Genomic DNA, 16,807 nt, shown 5'->3' with positions numbered 1-16,807 from the left:
TAGTATCCTTCTGCTAATTGTCTCTCACACAAAGAGTATTTTTTAAAAAATATATATCTTATTGATTTTTTTACAGAGAGGAAGGTAGAGGGATAGAGAGTTAGAAACATCGATGAGAGAGAAATATCGATCAGCTGCCTCCTGCACAACCCCTATTGGGGATGTGCCTGCAACCAAGGTACATGCCCTTGACCGGAATCGAACCTGGGACCCTTGAGTCCGCAGGCCAACTCTCTGTCCACTGAGCCAAACTGGTTAGGGCAAGAGTATTTTTTAAGGGGCCAGCCATTAGCTTTTCTAGAGCAAAGTAAAGCAAAATAGTAGAAAGTATTACTTTCTAAAGTGTCTAAAACCATGTCACTAAATAAGCAACATACTTTGGAATTTATAATTTAAATGTGTGTTTTTAAAATATATTTGTATTGATTTCAGAGAGGAAGGGAAAGGGAGAGAGAGAAACATCAACGATGAGAGAGAATCATTGATTAGCTGCCTCCTGCATGCTCCACCACTGGGGATTGAGCCCACAACCTGGGCATGTGCCCTGACTGGGAATCAAACTTTGACTTCCTGCTTCATAGGTTAACACTCAACCATTGAATCATGCTGGCCAGGCTGGAGTTTATAATTTAAATACTGAATCATGTGGTAATACAGAGCATTTGGTAGAACTAATATCTTTTCATTAAAATGATGAACACCTTCAATTATGAATACTCATTTGTAGATGTGAGTATATGTTGTCATTTGTGTTTTTTAGGCATCAAGTAGTTCTTCCCTTAAATCTTTAATTTATGACCTTTTCTCTTTTTTTCTAGACTTGAACATGACAGGCAGATTTGGGAGTCCAAAGCTCAGACAGAGATCCAACTTCAACAGAAAGTACGGGATACTCTGCAGGGGGAAAACAAAGAACTTCTGTCCCAGTTGGAAGAGACGCGGCATCTATATCACAATTCTCAGAATGAATTAGCTAAATTAGAATCAGAACTTAAGAATCTCAGAGAGCAGTGGACTGATTTAAATAATTCTTTAGAAAAATGTAAAGAAAATAATGAAAATTTGGAAGGGATTGTAAAGCAGCAAGAGGCTGATATTCAAAATTATAAGTTCAGTTATGAACAGCTAGAGACTGATCTTCAGTCCTCCAGACAACTGACCAGTAGGCTGCACGAAGAAATAAACGTGAAAGAGCAGAAGATTATAAGCCTGCTTTCTGCCAAGGAACAGGCAATCCAAGAAGCTGTTGCTGAACTGCATCAGCAGTATGATAAAGAAATTAAAGAATTGGAAAAGCTGCTGACCCAGGAGGAAGAGGAGAATATTGTCTTAGAAGAAGAAAACCAGAAAGCTGTTGTCAAAACCAATCAGCTGATTGAAACACTGAAGTTTATCAAGAAGGAAAATACGCAGCGGAAGGCTCAGTTGAATTCCTTCGTTAAATCTATGTCTTCTCTCCAGGACGACCGAGACCGCATAGTATGTGACTACCAAAAACTGGAAGAGCGACATCTCTCTGTAATCTTAGAAAAAGACCAACTCATCCAAGAGGCTGCTGCTGAGAATAATAAGCTTAAGGAAGAAATGCGATGCTTGAGAAGTCATATGGATGATCTTAATTCTGAAAATGCCAAGCTAGATGCAGAACTGATCCAATACAGAGAAGACCTGAACCAAGTGATATCAAGCAAGGACTACCAGCAAAAACAACTCATTGAAGCTCAAGTTCAGAAGAATAAGGAGCTGAAAAATGAGTATGCTAAATTAGAAGAAAAACTGAAGGAGTCTGAGGAAGCAAAGGAGGAACTGCAGAGGTCCTCCGTTGCCCTACAGGAGGAGAAACAAGATTTATCTAAAGAGGTTGAGAGCTTGAATGTATCTATATCCCACCTAAAGAGAGAATTGACAGCCTTGCAAGAAGAAGGCACTTTAGGACTATTGCAGGCCCAATTAAAAGTAAAAGAAGAAGAGATACAGAGGTTAAGTACTACCCTTTCCTCCTGTCAAAATAGAATTACAGAACTGGAAGAGGAATTGGTTCATGTTCAGATGGAAGCTGCCAAGAAAGTAGGTGAAATTGAAGATAAAATGAAGAAGAAATTAAAGCATCTTCATCATGATGCAGGGATAATGCGGAATGAGACGGAAACAGCAGAAGAGAGGGTGGCAGAGCTAGCGAGAGATCTGGTAGAGATGGAACAGAAATTACTCATGGTCACCAAAGAAAATAAAGATCTCACAGCACAAATCCAGTCTTTTGGAAGGTCTATGAGTTCCCTACAAAATAGTAGAGACCATGCCAATGAAGAGCTTGATGAACTGAAAAGGAAATATGATGCCAGTCTGAAGGAATTGGCACAGATGAAAGAACAGGGACACTTAAGCAGAGAGAGAGATGTACTTGTTTCTAAAGCTGCCTTTCCAGTGAATTCCACTGAGGATGACAGCTTGCCTCACCTTGAGAAACTTAACCAACAGCTTCTATCCAAAGATGAGCAACTGCTTCACTTGTCCTCACAACTAGAAGTTTCTTACAACCAAGTGCAGTCCTTTTCCAAGGCTGTAGTCAGTCTACAGAATGAGAGAGATCACCTGTTGAATGAATTGGAAAAATTCCGCAAGACAGAGGAAGGAAAGCAGAGGTCTGCAGCCCAGCCTGCAACCAGCCCAGCTGAAGTACAAAGTTTAAAAAAGGCTATGTCATCACTCCAGAATGACAGAGACCGACTAGTGAGTGTGTAGTTTTCTCTTTCTGATCCTTGAGAGTTTTTGAATCTTTCTTTAAATTTAAATTTCTAAAGAAAAACAATTATTTTACATATTATTTGGGCACTGAGGGGCAGTATTATATATCCCACAGGTTCTGTTTGGTCTTAGAGAAACACAGAAACATTATTTAAATTACTTTAAACCTGTCATTACCATTTTTTTTAATTAGAAATTTCCTTTGCATAAAACTCTCCATGGGTTATAAAACGTCTAAGAAATGGAGAGCTATTTTATATCTTTTATACACACAACACACATGTAAATGTTTCTAGAATTTGTCTAGAATAGTCAATAAATGACTAGTAAAGTTTTATTTACTCACTTTCCTGTCATACCTAACCTTTTTCAATCAGAGTGCAAGTAAGGAGGATTTCTAATTCTAAATTCTGCTGCTGTTAGTAAGAGCCAGTAGTTAATCTTTTATTCTGAAAAATTCCAGGTCATCAAGATTCAGAGGCAAAACTGGAACTGTATGAGCCAAGCCAGGTTGTCCAGGGGATTCTACTTTGTGGCATTACTATCTTCACTTTCTTGACAGTTTCTTAACTCTGTCAAGCCCATGTACTTAGGCCAAATAGGAAGTAAAAGCTTTCAAAAAGGGCTAGATTTTTCCATTTTAAAAGTGACCCATGACAGCATCTGAAAATTCTAGTTTTTAAGATTAGCTTTAGTGAAAAGCTCATTCTCTTAACTGTAAAGTCTTTTGCAGTTTTCTTTTTCTTTGTAGGCAACGTGTTCATTCATATTGCATTAATATCCAGTATTTATAGACAGTTTTTTTGCTTTTTGTTCTCTGAACAAAGCCTCCCACCCTTCAGCAGTGGCTTTGACATCAACACAATTTATGTATATTTGTTTATATTTTTAAAATAGTTTGAGTTCAGCTGACTTTGTCCTAGGAGTTTGATCTTTAATCATTGCTTTCAGAATGTAGATGCAAAAAAAGTTTTTTATCAGGGCAGTATGTACCTCAAAGCTGTAATTGATACCACCCAGGTGTTAATTATCTTCTAAATCAAAATCTTTTTCCTGGAAGCTGTCAGGATAGATTCTGAATTAACTCTTTCATTCATTGAATTGCTTTACAATTCTTATCTATTATAAACACTAGAGACTAACCTTTGTATCTCTCAGCACTAGTTCCTCATTGTTATCTGCTGGATATTTACAAGCCAAGCTGGCTTTTAAAAAAATTTCCATGTTTCTATATTCATAGTGATATTCCTCTGTTCCCTAAAGCTCATAACTGTACGATTTTATTTCATTTAGTCATCAAGCTCTATAATTTCTTTATTCTTAATATGACTTAAATTTTTCTTTTTCCTTTCTACCATCAACATGTTAGGATAAGTCCTTAACTTAACACCTTATCTTTAAACTGTTGTAACATTGCTGCTCCAAATTTGTCACCTCTAGAGTATATTGTATATACCACTGCTGACTAAATATTTCTGAAACTACTTTGTTGTTACTGCCCTACTCAAAAACCTATAAAAGTTGTGCTATCTCTAGATGAGGCTTATAATTCAAATCTCTTAGTCTGACACTTATGACCCTATAGTTTGTCCTTTTCTTTCTTTCAGTCTTCCCTTTTACTGTTTCCCTGCTTATACTCTTCATTCCAACCAAACTGATCTACTCATTATGCAGTAATCATATCTAGTACTTCCTGCTTAGCTATATTACCATTCTTTCAACTAAAATGTCCTCTCCATTTTCTTTATTGGGGAAAATATTACCCATTCTTTAAAAATCACCCCAGAGCTCAAATCCTCTTTGGTTACATTTCCAGATCATTTGATTGTTTATTACCTTCTGTTTTTACTTCCATGGCACTTTTCTTTTCATTTGTCCCATAATTCCTTGATTGTGTGTGTTGTGTGTCTATGTGTGTTTAATGTCTTCACACTTATTTTTTATTTCCCTGATTAGATTGCAACCTCCTAGTGATATTTGCCACACCTTAACTTGTTTATATATCCCATGGTCCTTAGCATAGGGGTAATTAATTAATTTTATGATAATCAGCAGTTGGTGATCATTCCCTATATTTATGGTTGTTCCTGTAAACACTATTTTCTTCATTTTGTAAAACTGTCATGTTAAGGGAGTTATGGGAGCTTTTGAGACTGAGACTTACATCTGCCATGAAAGAATCATAAAGCCTAGGCAGGTATAAATCACATGACAGTGTGACTCAGTGGATAATACTACATACATGGTTCACTGACTTGCTGAGGCCCTTCTGCATATTTTGTGAATATATTATCTGTCCCACCAACTCTTCCTTTCCACTTATCTTGTTCTCATTCTGTCTCAGGGGCATTGAAGTTTCTAGTTTCTCAATTATTTGGCTGCATGTGGATAAATATGGGAGATAACATATTTCAACCTCTATCCATTGAAACTTTCAGTCTAGGCCAGCATTTTATCACTTCTGCTTACCCTATTCTCCCTTCCCCTCAGGACCAACCCAGAGATGATTTAGGTCTGAAAGGGACTTTGACTGCTTTGGTTCTCTTCTTTACTTAGTCAAGAGGAAGTTTCCCCAAATAAAGTCTGAGAGTCCAAGTGGCAAGAATTAGCCCACGGGATTCTACTGGGACATATTAGACAACTCTGAAAACTTGTATATCTGTCTAAACTTCCTTAGGACTTTTCCCTAAGCAAACTAAGCACTTACACAATTCCTACGTAAATAGTAGAGAGCATATCTCTAGAGGTACCTATATATTTGTTTATCTATACCCACTTCATTCTAAAAATGACTTGAGGTAGCATATAAAGATATGGACAGTGTTTCAAGATAATATTATACAGTAACTGGGAAGGAAGAGAAAATGAGGGTAGAAGGAAAAAGAATAAACCAGGAATAAGGTTAATGCTCCAAGGAGATGTCACACTGTCCATACTCTTTCTTAGAAATATGGGCCACTAATTGCTCTGAGCTTTCTGGCAGCCATCAGAAATAGGATATTAAAAACCATGTGCATGAATGGAATGCCCATATTTTAGGAAAGGGAAAGAAAGAAATACTACTTGTTCAAGATAATAAGAATAGTTATTCTTTAAGTATTGAGGCCTGTAAAAAATGTCTTGTCTGTTTCCAGAGGAAGAACACTATGACGTTTTGAAGTATCCTTTACTTCTCTACAGTAAATACATGAATGTGTTTTACTGTGAAAAATGTTTTACATTTTCTGATGATCTGGTCTATTCCAAGGATAACATTTAGAGTTTCTGGATCACAGGAGTGAGTGGATTGCATAAAGAATATGTTTTCCCTTTAATAAATAAAACAAAAACAGTTTTATTTTAGTTTTTGGGTTAAAAAAGTTATATACACATATTTAATAAGTCACTGAATTCTACAATTTGATCAGAAAAACCAACAGTAGCACTCCCAACCTGTTTCTCTTTCTCCCAAGGCAATTTGTTGTTAGCTAATTATTTTGTGTTTCCTCAGTATCTAAATATGCTTATAATGTATCTTGGCTTTTTATCCTTGGATTAGGTATCAACTTTTTTCAGTTCTCTTTACTACCTCTGCTTCCACTGTAAATACACACACTTTCAATATACAACTCCTTCTCCATTCTCCTGATGTAATTTAATTTTAAGTTTGGTTAAATCAACATTCACAGTTTATATTTTTATGATTATAAATGGTATTAGAGCTGAGACATGTTTTTCCTAGAGTTAATAACTGTGTTTTTGTTAACTTACTTAGTTTTCTTTGTACTTATCAGTGTAATTTAAACCAAGACTTACTGCAATTTATTCACATTTTCTCTCAAGATGTTTATTCCTATCAATTTCATCTTGATGAGAAAATTCTCCAAGAGTCTCTGACTTGCTCTTATATGAACCAGTTGCCTTGTACTCCTAGGACACAGTTTTCATCCTAGAATATCGCCTTTAACCTTTCTCCTCTATTAGATCTTCTGTTTCTTGCATTACATGTCTCTCTTGTCTTGATTTTGTGCCATTATTTTGATGGAATCAATCATCCTTTAGCTCCCTAAGAAAAGATGTGTATTGAAAATGTCCCCTACTATGACTATATTGTTGTCAATCTCTCCATTAAAGTTCTCTAGAAGTTTTTGAATATATTTAGGTGCACCTATATTGGGTGCATATATGTTTACCAGGGTTATATCCTCTTGTTGGATCGATCCGTTTAGGATTATGTAGTAACCTTTGTGTCTCTTGTGATGGCCTTCATTTTAAAGTCTCTTTTGTCGGATATGAGTATTGCTATTCCAGCTTTTTTTTTTTCTTTTCCATTTGCATGCAAAATTTTTCCCTATCCCTTCACTTTCATCATATGTGTTTCTTTTGTTTTGAGTTGGGTCTCTTGTAGACAGCATATAGTTGGGTCATGTTTTTGTATCCATTCAGTTACCCTTTGCCTTTTGATTGGAGCATTTAATCCATTTACATTTAGGATTATTATTGAGAGGAACTTATTTATAACCATTTTAATTCTGTATGGCTAGGTCTCTCTCTCTGTTTCTTCTTCTCAGCAATTCCTTCAGCATTTCTTGTTCTGCTGGCTTGGTGGTGATGAACTCCTTTAGGCTCTTTTTGTCTTGGAAGCTCTTTGTTTGACCATCTATTTTGAATGATAGCCTTGCTGAATATAGTAATCTTGGTCTCAGATTCTTGCTTTCCATTACCTTGAGTACTTCATGCCATTCCCTTCTGGCCTATAGAGTTTCTGATGAGAAATCAGGTGTCAGCCTTATTGGAACTCCTTTGTAGGTAACAGTTTTCTTTTCTCTTACTGCCTTTACGATTCTCTCTTTGTCTTTAATTTTTGGCATTTTAATTATGATGTGTCTGTTTGGGTTCTTCTTGTTTGGGGTTCTCTGTGCCTCCTGAACTTGTGTGACTTTTTTTTTTTACCAAGTTAAGGAAGTTTTCTGCCATTATTTCTTCAAACACCTTCTCTATTCCTTTCTCCCTTTCTGCCTCTTCTGGCACACCTGCTATTCTAATATTGTTATGTTTCACATTGTCCCACAGCTCCCTTCAGTTGTCCTCCTGTTTTTTTAATTGCTTTTTCTTTTTGGTTCTCTGATTGAGTTATATTTTCAACTCTGTCTTCTAATTCACTGATTCAATCCTCAGCTTCCCCTAATCTGCTGTGTATTCCTTCCAATGTGTTCTTTGTGTTATGTCATTCTTTATCTCAGACTTTTCTTTTTCATAGTTACTGTATCTTTTTTCATACTGTTGAGCATTTTTACCATCATTACTCTGAACTCTGTTTCAGATAAATTTCATTTTCTCTGCTGCATTTACCTCTTCTTCTGGAGAATTCTGTAGTTCTTTCATTTGGGTGTTGTTTCTTTGTCTCCTCATTTTGGTTGTCTGTGAGTTTATGACTATGTTTTAGGTAGATACTCTACACCAGTGGTTCTCAACCTTCCTAATGCCGCCACCCTTTAATACAGTTCCTCATGTTGTGGTGACCCCCAATTTCATTGTTACACATTGAACATAATTAAAGCATAGTGATTAATCACAAAAACAATATGTAATTATATATGTGTTTTCCAATGGTCTTAAGCGACCCCTGTGAAAGGGTTGTTCGACCCCCAAAGGGGTTGCGATCCGCAGGTTGAGAACCTCTGCTCTACACCTTTCAATCTCTAGTGCAGGACAGTGTTGAAGGCTGTTTCTGACTAATTGGATCAGGCAAAGACTCAAAGCCTCCAGAGATTGCCTCTGTCTACAGAGTAATAGGATTCCTACTTGAATTGCCCCCAAGCAATCATCCTCAGGTGTGGTGAGAGTTTTTTCAATTGGGTGTGGCAGTTACTTTTGCCTGGAGGCTAATTGTTATTTTTTAATCTCTTAAGTGGCCTTAGGACAAGGTGTTTTCCAATGGTGTGTGTCTGACTGTCTTCCCCCCAGGCAAGGCAAATGTCTATGTGGGAAAGATGTCCTCTGCTGCCTGAGGGAATGACTCAGCACAGGAAACTTGGGGTGTCTGCCTTCTGAGCTCTATTCCCTGAGTCCCCAGTCCTGGGTTTTGCTCTCACATCTCCAGTCCACTTCACCCTCCCTCTGCCAGAGCAGAAGGTGGGTGGATCCACAGGGAATTTTTGTGCCTTGGTCCTTCAAGAGGGTGCCCGAACTTTCATCAGCCACTCCCTGGCAGACAGTACCCCACTGCTTTTCATAGCTAGATGTTGTGTGGGTATCCTCCTCAGATTTGGTGCTCTCTGCTGGGGAGCCTAGCTTGGGGATTAGATCCCAGAGTTCCCAGTGGCACCCTTCCCCCTCACCCCCATAGCTGAGATAACTCTTTGGGACTTCAGTTCCTGTCTGTGGGCGCCCGGCCAGTCCTTTTGTGCCTCCACCCCTCCTACCCTTCTCTATGCAGTCTCCACTTTTGGTCCTTGGGTATCAGGGTTCTCTCCTGTGAGATTTTCGTTGATTATTCAGGGAGCCTTTCCGTATTTCAGTTGTAATTCCAGCTTATTCCTGGGAGCATGTCCGTGCAGCATCCTTCTACTCTGCTGCCATTTTTAATCCCCATTTTTATTTCTGCTCTAATGTTTCTAAGCTCCTATGTTCTCTCTTAAATCTTTGAGTATATTACATTTCCCCCTTTATCTTAATAATAGCCATTCTTCAGGTGAGGGTTAATCCTTGTTTTACTCTTTATGTTTAAGGGAAGGGTCTCAAAAGCTTATGAGAGGGGCTTACCAACTCCAACTTTCATTGCAGGGCAGTCATGCTGATCTTTTTGTGGGTAGTCCCTATGTTGATGTCTTTAGTTCCTCTTGGGACAGTCATATTTTCTAGAGAAGAGCTTATCATTTTCTGCATGGAAGATAAAGGCCTGTATGCCAGCACTCTCCAAGCTGAGTAGGGGAAAGGCTTCATGCATTCAGAAAGAATACATTCGCCCTGGCCGGTGTCGCTCAGTTTATTGAGCATGATCCATTTAAGGAGAGGTCCTCATTTTGATTCCTGGTCAGGCTCATACCCGGGTTTTGGGCTCAATCCCCGGTAGGGGGTGTGCAGGAGGCAGCTGATCGATGTTCCACTCCTGCATTGATGATTTTCTCTCTCTCCCTCTTCCTCTCTCTCTAAAAAATCAATTTTAATTTTTTTTTGATAATTTATTGTTCAGATTATTACATTGGTTCATCTTTTTTCCCCCCATAACTCCCCTCCACCCAGTTCTCACCCCACCCTCCGGCCTCACTCCCCACCCACTGTCCTCATCCATAGGTGCACGATTATTGTCCAATCTCTTCCCCCACCCCCCACACCCCTTTCCCCCCAAGAATAGTCAGTCCATTCCCTTTCTATGTCCCTGATTCTATTATAATAACCAGTTCATTCTGTTCATCAGATTATTTATTCACTTGATTTTTAGATTCACTTGTTGATAGATGTGTATTTGTTATTCATAATTTGTATCTTTACCTTTTTCTTCTTCTTCCTCTTCTTAAAGGATACCTTTCAGCATTTCATATAATACTGGTTTGGTGGTGATGAACACCTTTAGCTTTTTCTTATCTGTGAAGCTCTTTATCTGACCTTCAATTCTGAATGATAGCTTTGCTGGATAAAGTAATCTTGGTTGTAGGTTCTTGGCATTCATCACTTTGAATATTTCTTGCCACTCCCTTCTGGCCTGCATGGTTTCTGTTGAGAAATCAGCTGACAGTCGTATGGGTACTCCCTTGTAAGTAACTGAGTTTCTTTCTCTTGCTGCTTTTAAGATTCTCTCTTTGTCTTTTGCTCTTGCCATTTTAATGATGATGTGTCTTGGTGTGGTCCTCTTTGGATTCCTTTTGTTTGGGGTTCTCTTTGCATCCTGGACTTGTAAGTCTATTTCTTTCACCAGGTGGGGGAAGTTTTCTGTCATTATTTCTTCAAATAGGTTTTCAATATCTTGCTCTCTCTCTTATTCTGGCACTCCTATAATTCGGATGTTGGTACGCTTGAAGCTGTCCCAGAGGCTCCTTACACTATCTTCGTATTTTTGGATTCTTTTTTCATTTTGCTTTCCTGGTTGGGTGTTTTTTGCTTCTTCGTATTTCAAATCTTTGACTTGATTCTTGCGATCCTCTGGTCTGCTGTTGGGAGTCTGTATAATATTCTTTATTTCAGTCAGTGTATGCTTAATTTCTAGTTGGTCCTTTATCACAACATCGAGGGTCTCACTAGATTTCTTGAGGGTCTCATTAAGTTTATCGGCGGTTTCTAGAAAATTCTTAAAAAACCTTAAAAGTGTGGTTTTGAACTCTATATCCAGTAGTTTGCTTTCCTCCATTTCTGTCATATGTGTCCTATTTCTTTGTCTCGGCATTTTTTATGCTTCGCTGTGTTGATAGAGTGGCTTTCTGGGCTAAGTGTCCTATAGGGCCCGGTGGCTCAGCCTCCCCAATTACCTGAGGTAGACACTCTTAGTGCACCCCCTTGTGGTCTTTGTGTACAGTCTTGTTGTAGTTAAGTCTTGATTGTTGTAGGTAACACTGGGAGGATTTGACCTCCAGGCCAATTGGCTATGAGAATCAGCTGTGTCTACGGTGGGAGAACTTCTATGCTGAAGACACCCTTATGGGGCAAGACTTGCTTCAGTGGGGCTCTGGTGCTCACTGAGTCTGCCCCCTGAGTGTGTCACTTATGGATCTGAGGAGTTGTAATCTGGATGGTCCCACTCTGACCTCTGGGTACACTGGCTCTTGGATCTAAGGAGGTGCTAATCTAGCCTCTGCCTGAGGCTACCCAGCAGAAGCCAGCTGTAAAGTGATGCAAGTTGCCCTGGGGCCTTGGGGCAGCTGCAGTTTGTTAAGTAATTTTCAGATTACAAAGGGCTGGGCCTTTCATATGCAAAAGCCTCCTTGCAGGGCTTGGACTGGGCGGGTCCCAGGGGATCAACAGGGCGGGCAGAGCGAGCAGTATGGCTGTTCTCAGTCCTGCCTTCAGAGGTTCTGGCAATCTCTGCGAGTGCCTCCGAGAGAAAGCTGCCCTTGAGTTCCGACCGATGCCAGACAGTCCCGTTTCTCCCGTATGAGTCTGGGTCCCCAGAGACTCGCCCAGATCTGGAGGTCAGAGCCTGAGACTCCCTCCCGATTGCAAAAGACAATCCTGTCCTCAGCCGCCAGCTCTCTCCGCATGCACCTCCGCACCTTTGTATTTTACTTCCGCACCGCACCTCCTCTGAGTCTCGGTATGCTTTTCTCTTTCCTTCTAGTTGTAGAATTTCCACTCAGCCAGCCTTCCTGTGGTTCTGGATGATGTCTGTTCCGTCTTTTAGTTGTGTTTTTGAAGTGGTTGTGGGAGGCAGCAATCCTCGGTGTTTACCTATGCCGCCATCTTGGTTTCTCCCTTTAATTTTTTTTTTTTAAAGAATATATTCATTTGATCACCCTTGCTTTAGACCAGTGTCCTTACCTTCAGCTGTGTCTGATGTTTCATAGTCCAGAGACACTTCTTTTACCTTCTCCAGAGAATAAGACTCTAGTTATCTATCAGGGTAACAAAAGTGTGGAGCTGAGGAGGGTACTTAGGGATGCAATTGTTTCTTAAGCAGCTTTCATCTAATCCTCCTTATTTCAGCCACCTCCTCCTTACTCCCATGGCCATCTTTTCCAGAGGTACCTGGTGCTGTTAATTCCTGAGCCTTTTGAAGATTCTGCAGAGTAAGTTCTATTGGTTCTTGGCTTTCCCTACTGCTAGCTTAAGATATGGCTTTTCCAGATCTGTTAAGTCATTTACCACTTATGCATCTGCTTTTCAGCTTCCAAAATTAATTCTGTTGCTGCTGACCTCTCTCTTGTTCTTTCTGTTCTTGTGTTTTATGCTTTAAAAAATAATGCCTTTATTGTAGCGTTAGTGACTTTCTGAAGTGGGTGAAACAGATGTGTGTTCAAGGCTCCCTCTTTGCTCAGATGTCCTGACATTTTTTCTTACTATCAAGCTTTTAATGAGTATTGGGGATAAAGAGTTTAAAGATATCTCTGGAATGTAGAAAGGCAGTTCTGTTAATTAGAGTCAAGTCCATCATTACTGTATCATCATCATGATCATCATCATCACCACTAACTGTGTAACACATTAATTTTTTTGTTTCTCATAATTTTATGAGAGGTACTGTAATTATCTTCATTTTATAGGTGATGGAAATTAAGGCTTAGAGGGTGTGAGGAACATGTATAGGATCACAACCTGTGTGGACAGGATAACTGATTTCAAAGCCTAAGTGCCCTTAACCACTGGGCATGGGCATCACTGCCTTCTTCATATCATAGTCATCAGATGAGCTAGAGTAAAGGTTGACATCCATAACCTAGGCACATGGATAAATAAAAAAGCAGTCTGTGTTTATACTTTTTATTCTAGGGAGTTACCACTCACAAAGAAGCTATCGGTCCCTTATGTCTGTCCCACATCAGAGTTGTAGATCGAGTCAATTTAGGACCTTGGAGCAGGGGATAGGGGGTGCGGGGCGGGGGGGGGGGGCGGGGGGAAGGAATAGAAGTTGCAGGAATGGTCAGGCCCTGCAGCCTTGATGGCAGCTTCATGGGGTGATTCCCACAAGCCTGGCCGCATGTATTTCACCATTTTAGGGATTCATGCTGCAGTGATAAGTCATTGAACTGTTAGGTGCTGATAGTCTGTGTGGTGTCTGACTGACTTAGTAGGGACCTGCTGATGACTTATAGCTGGGTGAATGAGATGTGATGAATCACCCTTTACTTTCCTTTTGGTTAAAGCTGAAGGAACTGAAGAATCTGCAGCAGCAATACTTACAGATTAACCAGGAGATCACTGAGTTACGTCCAGTGAAGGCTCAACTTCAGGAGTATCAAGATAAGATAAAAACATTTCAGATTATGCAAGAAGAGCTCAGGCAGGAGAACCTCTCCTGGCAGCATGAGCTGCATCAGCTCAGGTATGATAATCTCTGCTTTTATACCCTTTTAGTTTTCTTATTTTTTTAAACTTTTTATTATGAAATAATTGTAGCTATATATAGGAAGTTGCAAAAATAGCACAGAGTTCTCATGTACCCTCCACCCAGTTTCCTCTAATGGTCACATTTTAACTCTAATGCAATACTGACACCAGGAAATTGGCATTGATATGATTCAAAGACCTTATTCATATTTCACCAATTTTACATTCATTCAGGTATTTATATGTGTATAGTTCTGTGCAGTTTTACCATATGTGTAGATTCACGTAACTACCACCACAACCCACATATACAACTGCCTCATCAACACAAATATGTCTCCTATGCCACTAGTTTATAGTTACACTCTTCCCTCTCCCTGCTTCCCACCCCCTCATTCCTAATCTCTGGCCACCAGTAATCTGTCCTCCATCTCTATAATTTTGTCATTCTGAGAATGTTTTATAAGTGGAATTATACAGTATGTAACCTTTTGAAATTAGCTTTTTTCATGCATCATAATGCCATCAACTTTGTTGAGTGTATCAATAGTTTATTCTTTTATCAACAAATTGTATTCCATGGTATGAATGTATTGCTTTTAGCCATTTACCCTTTGAAAGACATGAGTGTTGTTTCTAATTTTTTAGCTATTGTAAACAAAGCTGCTATGAACATTTGTATATAGATTTTTATGTGGACAATAAGTTTTCATTTCTCTGAGATAATTTTCCAGGAGTGCAAATGCTAGGTTGTATGGTAAGTGTAATGTTTAGTGTTTTAAAAAGCTGTAAAACTATATTCCAGAATGACTGTACCATTTTATATTCCTACCAGCAATACATGAGTGATCCAGCTTCAATATTAAATGCTGCATCCTTGTCAGCATTTGATATTAACAGATATGTAATGTTATTTTAATTTGCATAACAACTAATAATGTTGAACATCTTATTATGTGCTTATTTGACAGTCATTTGTCCATTTTGGTGAAATGTATATTCATGTTTTTTGTCTATTTTTCTATTTAAGTTGTTAATTTTTTACTGTGGAGTTTTGAGAGTTATTTATATATTCTAGATACAATTTCTTTGTCAGACATGTGGTTTGCAAATATTGTTCCCAGTCTGCAGCTTTCCTTTCATCCTTCTCAACAAGATCTTTTAAATTTGGATTAATATAATTCATTGATTATTTTTCTCTTTATTCAGATTCAGCAATTTCTATTGTTCTTAATTTCACTGATATCTTTCATCCATCACCTCCAGTCTGCTATTGAGTCCATTGTGTTTGCCCTTTATTTTGCATATGGTATTTTTCAGTTCTAAAATTCAGTTCTTCTTTATATGTTCTGTTTCTTTGCTGATGCTTCCTTTATTTTTATTTGTTTCCAGTGTATTAGTAATTGCTTGTTGAAATATTTCTATAATGACTGCTTTAAAATCCTTGTCACATAATTCCAACATTGTCATCTCACTGTTGTAATCTGTTTTCTTTTGTCAATCAAGTTGGGATTTTCCTGACATACTTGTTTCTTATTATGATGAGTTTAGTTTTGGAAATTATGACTTGGAGTCTTATTTAAATCTGCTTCAGTGGACTTCCACTGATACCACACCATCAGGGGAAGGGGAACATTGCCACTTTACTGCCAGATGGAGGGTGAAGGCCAGTGGGCTCCCCACTCAGCCTCTATTGATAGCTCTAGAGAGAAAGGGTGCCCTGATATTGCCAGGAAGAGGTAGAAGTCTCGTCTCCCCACTTGTACCCCACTGACAGCACAATTATTTGGGAGGGTTGCCTCGTTACTGTTAGGTGAGAGTAGGAATCCGGGCTCCACACACGGCCTCCATTGACATCACTATGGGGTGTGGTGAAGGTCACTTTCGTTACTGGGCAGTGTCGCAAGTCCAGGCTCCTCACTCAGTCTCCCCTGACACTGCAGAAAGCGGATTGGGGGAGTGGCACATTGTTACCATTGGGTAGTGCCCGAAGCCCAAACTTTCCTCTTGGCCTCTTCTGATACTGCCTCTGCAGGGACAGGGAGGAGCACTTCATTACCTTGTCATGGAGGAGGTGGATGTCCAGATCTCACTTGTTTTCTCCACTGACACTGCAGTAGGGGTGGGGTCAGTCAGAGAGAGGCACCTCTTCACTACTGGGTGATGGTGACAGTTCAGGGTACATACGGAATTATTCATCTTTCTCTCAGAAGTATACTTTTGCTGTGATTATTTCATGTTTTCCTAGGATGGAAAAGAATTCCTGGGAAACTCATGAGAGGAGAATGAAAGAACAGTACCTGATGGCTATTTCAGATAAAGATCAGCAGATCAGTCATCTGCAAAATCTTATGAGGGAATTGAGATCTGCCTCCCAGACTGAGACGCTCAAAGTACAGTACCAAAGGCAGGTGAGTAATTCCAATGCAGATTGCTACTCAGAAGTAACCATTACCCAGAAAGCATCAGCTTCATGCAAGCTAAGTGCCTACCGGTCAGTATTCGGGAAGCCATTTCATGACTTCCTATGGGGGGGACAGGGTTTCTGGAGGGAAGGAATTAAGTGTGAACAAGCTTCATCGCTGTTTGTATCCTGGCAGGCATCCCCAGAGACATCAGCTTCCCTGGAAGGGCCACAAAACCTAGTTTATGAGACAGAACTTCTTAGGACTCAGCTCAATGACAGCTTAAAGGAAATTCACCAAAAGGAATTAAGAATTCAGCAACTGAACAGCAGGGTAAGTCTTTCCTGCTAGACTGGAATTCAGTTTCTTATTTCCATGACCGGAAGCAATAAGGTAAGTAGATGATGATTAAACCTAGGCTCCAGCTATAGCATACCCTAGGGTCCAGAAGTTTTACCTTTCTCAGAGTAACTTGCCTAAGGTGTTAGGAGGAGTTTGGTCTGAGATAAATACTTTTTATCTCAAACTTTTTAAACAGGGGGCCAGTTCACTGTCCCTCAGACCGTTGGAGGGCCGGACTATAGTTTAAAAAAAAACTATGAACAAATTCCTATGCACACTGCACATATCTTATTTTGAAGTAAAAAAAACAAAATGGGAACAAATACAGTATTTGTATTTGCATGTGGCCCGCGGGCAGT

General features: G+C 39.4%; 1 protein-coding gene across 5 annotated transcripts in view; it reads left to right on the top strand.

Annotated features, from left to right (window-relative positions):
- The window catches only part of GOLGB1 (golgin B1), an 84,503-nt gene that overhangs the window by 57,160 nt on the left and 10,536 nt on the right, over nt 1-16,807 (top strand). For 4 of the 5 annotated variants that reach the window (XM_070406291.1, XM_070406292.1, XM_070406289.1 and 1 more), the window contains 4 exons: nt 819-2,730; nt 13,518-13,696; nt 15,950-16,112; nt 16,302-16,439. In XM_070406291.1, the coding sequence (XP_070262392.1) occupies nt 819-2,730; nt 13,518-13,696; nt 15,950-16,112; nt 16,302-16,439 (2,392 nt within the window). Of the gene's footprint in view, nt 1-818; nt 2,731-12,360; nt 12,444-13,517; nt 13,697-15,949; nt 16,113-16,301; nt 16,440-16,807 lie in introns of those variants that run through there. The other variant, XM_070406293.1, reaches the window with a different exon arrangement.

The sequence above is a fragment of the Myotis yumanensis genome, unplaced genomic scaffold (assembly GCF_028538775.1).
Source record: "Myotis yumanensis isolate MYYU_CA2020_CCGP unplaced genomic scaffold, mMyoYum1.0.hap1 SCAF_2, whole genome shotgun sequence".
Lineage (NCBI taxonomy): Eukaryota > Metazoa > Chordata > Mammalia > Chiroptera > Vespertilionidae > Myotis > Myotis yumanensis.
Note: the sequence above shows the minus strand (reverse complement) of the source record. Positions and strands in the feature narration are given on the sequence as shown.